The sequence below is a fragment of the Ricinus communis genome, chromosome 1, assembly GCF_019578655.1.
Source record: "Ricinus communis isolate WT05 ecotype wild-type chromosome 1, ASM1957865v1, whole genome shotgun sequence".
Lineage (NCBI taxonomy): Eukaryota > Viridiplantae > Streptophyta > Magnoliopsida > Malpighiales > Euphorbiaceae > Ricinus > Ricinus communis.
This window is the reverse complement of record NC_063256.1, coordinates 17,155,436-17,156,985: the sequence shown is the minus strand read 5'-3', so window position 1 is coordinate 17,156,985 and position 1,550 is coordinate 17,155,436. Positions and strand designations below refer to the sequence as shown.

The 1,550-nt window shown below is 43.9% G+C and overlaps 1 protein-coding gene across 1 annotated transcript; it reads left to right on the top strand.

The window, feature by feature from the left end:
• The first annotated feature begins 453 nt into the window (after positions 1-453).
• LOC125369785 lies at positions 454-804 on the top strand. The gene has a single exon (XM_048372948.1). The coding sequence runs from the start codon at positions 454-456 to the stop codon at positions 802-804; it is 351 nt and encodes a 116-aa protein (XP_048228905.1).
• Positions 805-1,550: the final 746 nt, after the last annotated feature.

Sequence of the window (1,550 nt, the reverse complement as noted above, 5' to 3'; positions counted from 1 at the left end):
GGCTGAAGCTCAGTCAGAGCTTGATGATGCTAGGGTTGTCTGCAGGTTCCTTAAGCGATTGTTTGCTAGGTTTGGCATACCTAGGGGCGCTTATTAGTGATAGAGGAACACATTTCGCAACACCCAATTAGAGAAAGTACTTAAGCGATGCGGAGTTACTCATCGGTTCTCTACTCCCTATCACCCCGGACTAGTGGGGCGGTTGAGGTAACTAATAGGGGTATTAAACGTATTTTAGAAAGAACTGTTAGTACCAGTAGGAAGGACTGGACTCTTAAGTTAGATGATGCATTATGGGCGTTTAGGACTGCTTTTAGGACATCTATAGGTTTTACGCCCTATCGCCTTGTTTATGGAAAGTCATGTCATTTGCCTGTTGAGTTAGAGCATAGGGCACTTTGGGCCCTTAGAACTTGTAACTTTGATATTGATTGTGCGGGTAAGGAGGCGACAATGGCGGTGAGTGAGCTAGATGAGTGGCGGCCAGTATACGAAAACTCCTCAACTTACAAAGCAAGGACTAAGAAATGGCATGATCAAAGGATTCGTGAGCCTAAGGAATTTCAGGTTGGGGATCGAGTGTTGCTTTACAACTCTCGCCTTTGTCTGTTTCCCAGAAAGCTACAGACTCGTTGGTCTGGACCATTTCAGATCGGACAAGTCTTTCCATATGGAGTGGTAGAGTTGCATCATCCAGAGAAGGGGAACTTCAAAGTGAACGGCCATCGGCTAAAGCGATATCATTGTAACTCGTTGGATAGTGAGCAACGAGTTGACCTGGCTTTGTATGCACAGAAAGGGTGATCCAAATGAGTCACGCTTAAGACTTTGCAAATAAGCACTTCTGTACATTCGACTTGGATTATACTTTCATGTTTTTAATTAGTTGTGATTGTTTCATTATTTTCATTTGACTTTATTATAGTTGCTTAAAAATAATTAGGTTAATTTTAATTTTTCGGACTTATAGAATCGAAGAGGACAAACTCTTCCGTTTGACCATATCTACTTGTTTAATGATCTAATTACATGCATATGTGTTAATTATAGGTATGGGGGCAAGGCGACTCGAGTCGGCAAAAGGCAAGCCCATAAAAACTCCGTTTCACCACGGTTTCCGTGGCCATCACGGGCTGCATCACCAGGCCGTGCTGATGAGCACGGCCAGAGTCAAGACCGTGTTGAAGGATAAAGAGCAATTGTCACGGCTTCCGAAGGCAGCACGGGACACAACCCCTAGCCGTGCTGGGAAGCACGGCCGTGCCAATGCCCGTGCCAAGAAGCATCCAAAGAAGGCTAAAGGATCAGCACGGGCTGAGTCACGGCCTTACCCTCACCCGTGCTGAAACCGTGCCTATAAGAATTGGAGGCCTCCGAAATTTTTGCTTCCCTTTTGTTTTTCTTAGCTCAAAGGTGTTGTGTCTATACCCCTATCTCACCCCTCTCACTTTCCTAAGCGAACTCAGGTAAGTCCCTTCATTTGTTGCATTATATTTCTTTTTATTTTATTATTATGATTTCACTTCTATTTTAGACATATACTTTTGTTA

What these genes read in the sequence shown, in the direction of transcription:
- LOC125369785 (XM_048372948.1), top strand. Translation starts at nt 454, where the DNA reads ATGGCGGTGAGTGAGCTAGATGAGTGGCGGCCAGTATACGAAAACTCC.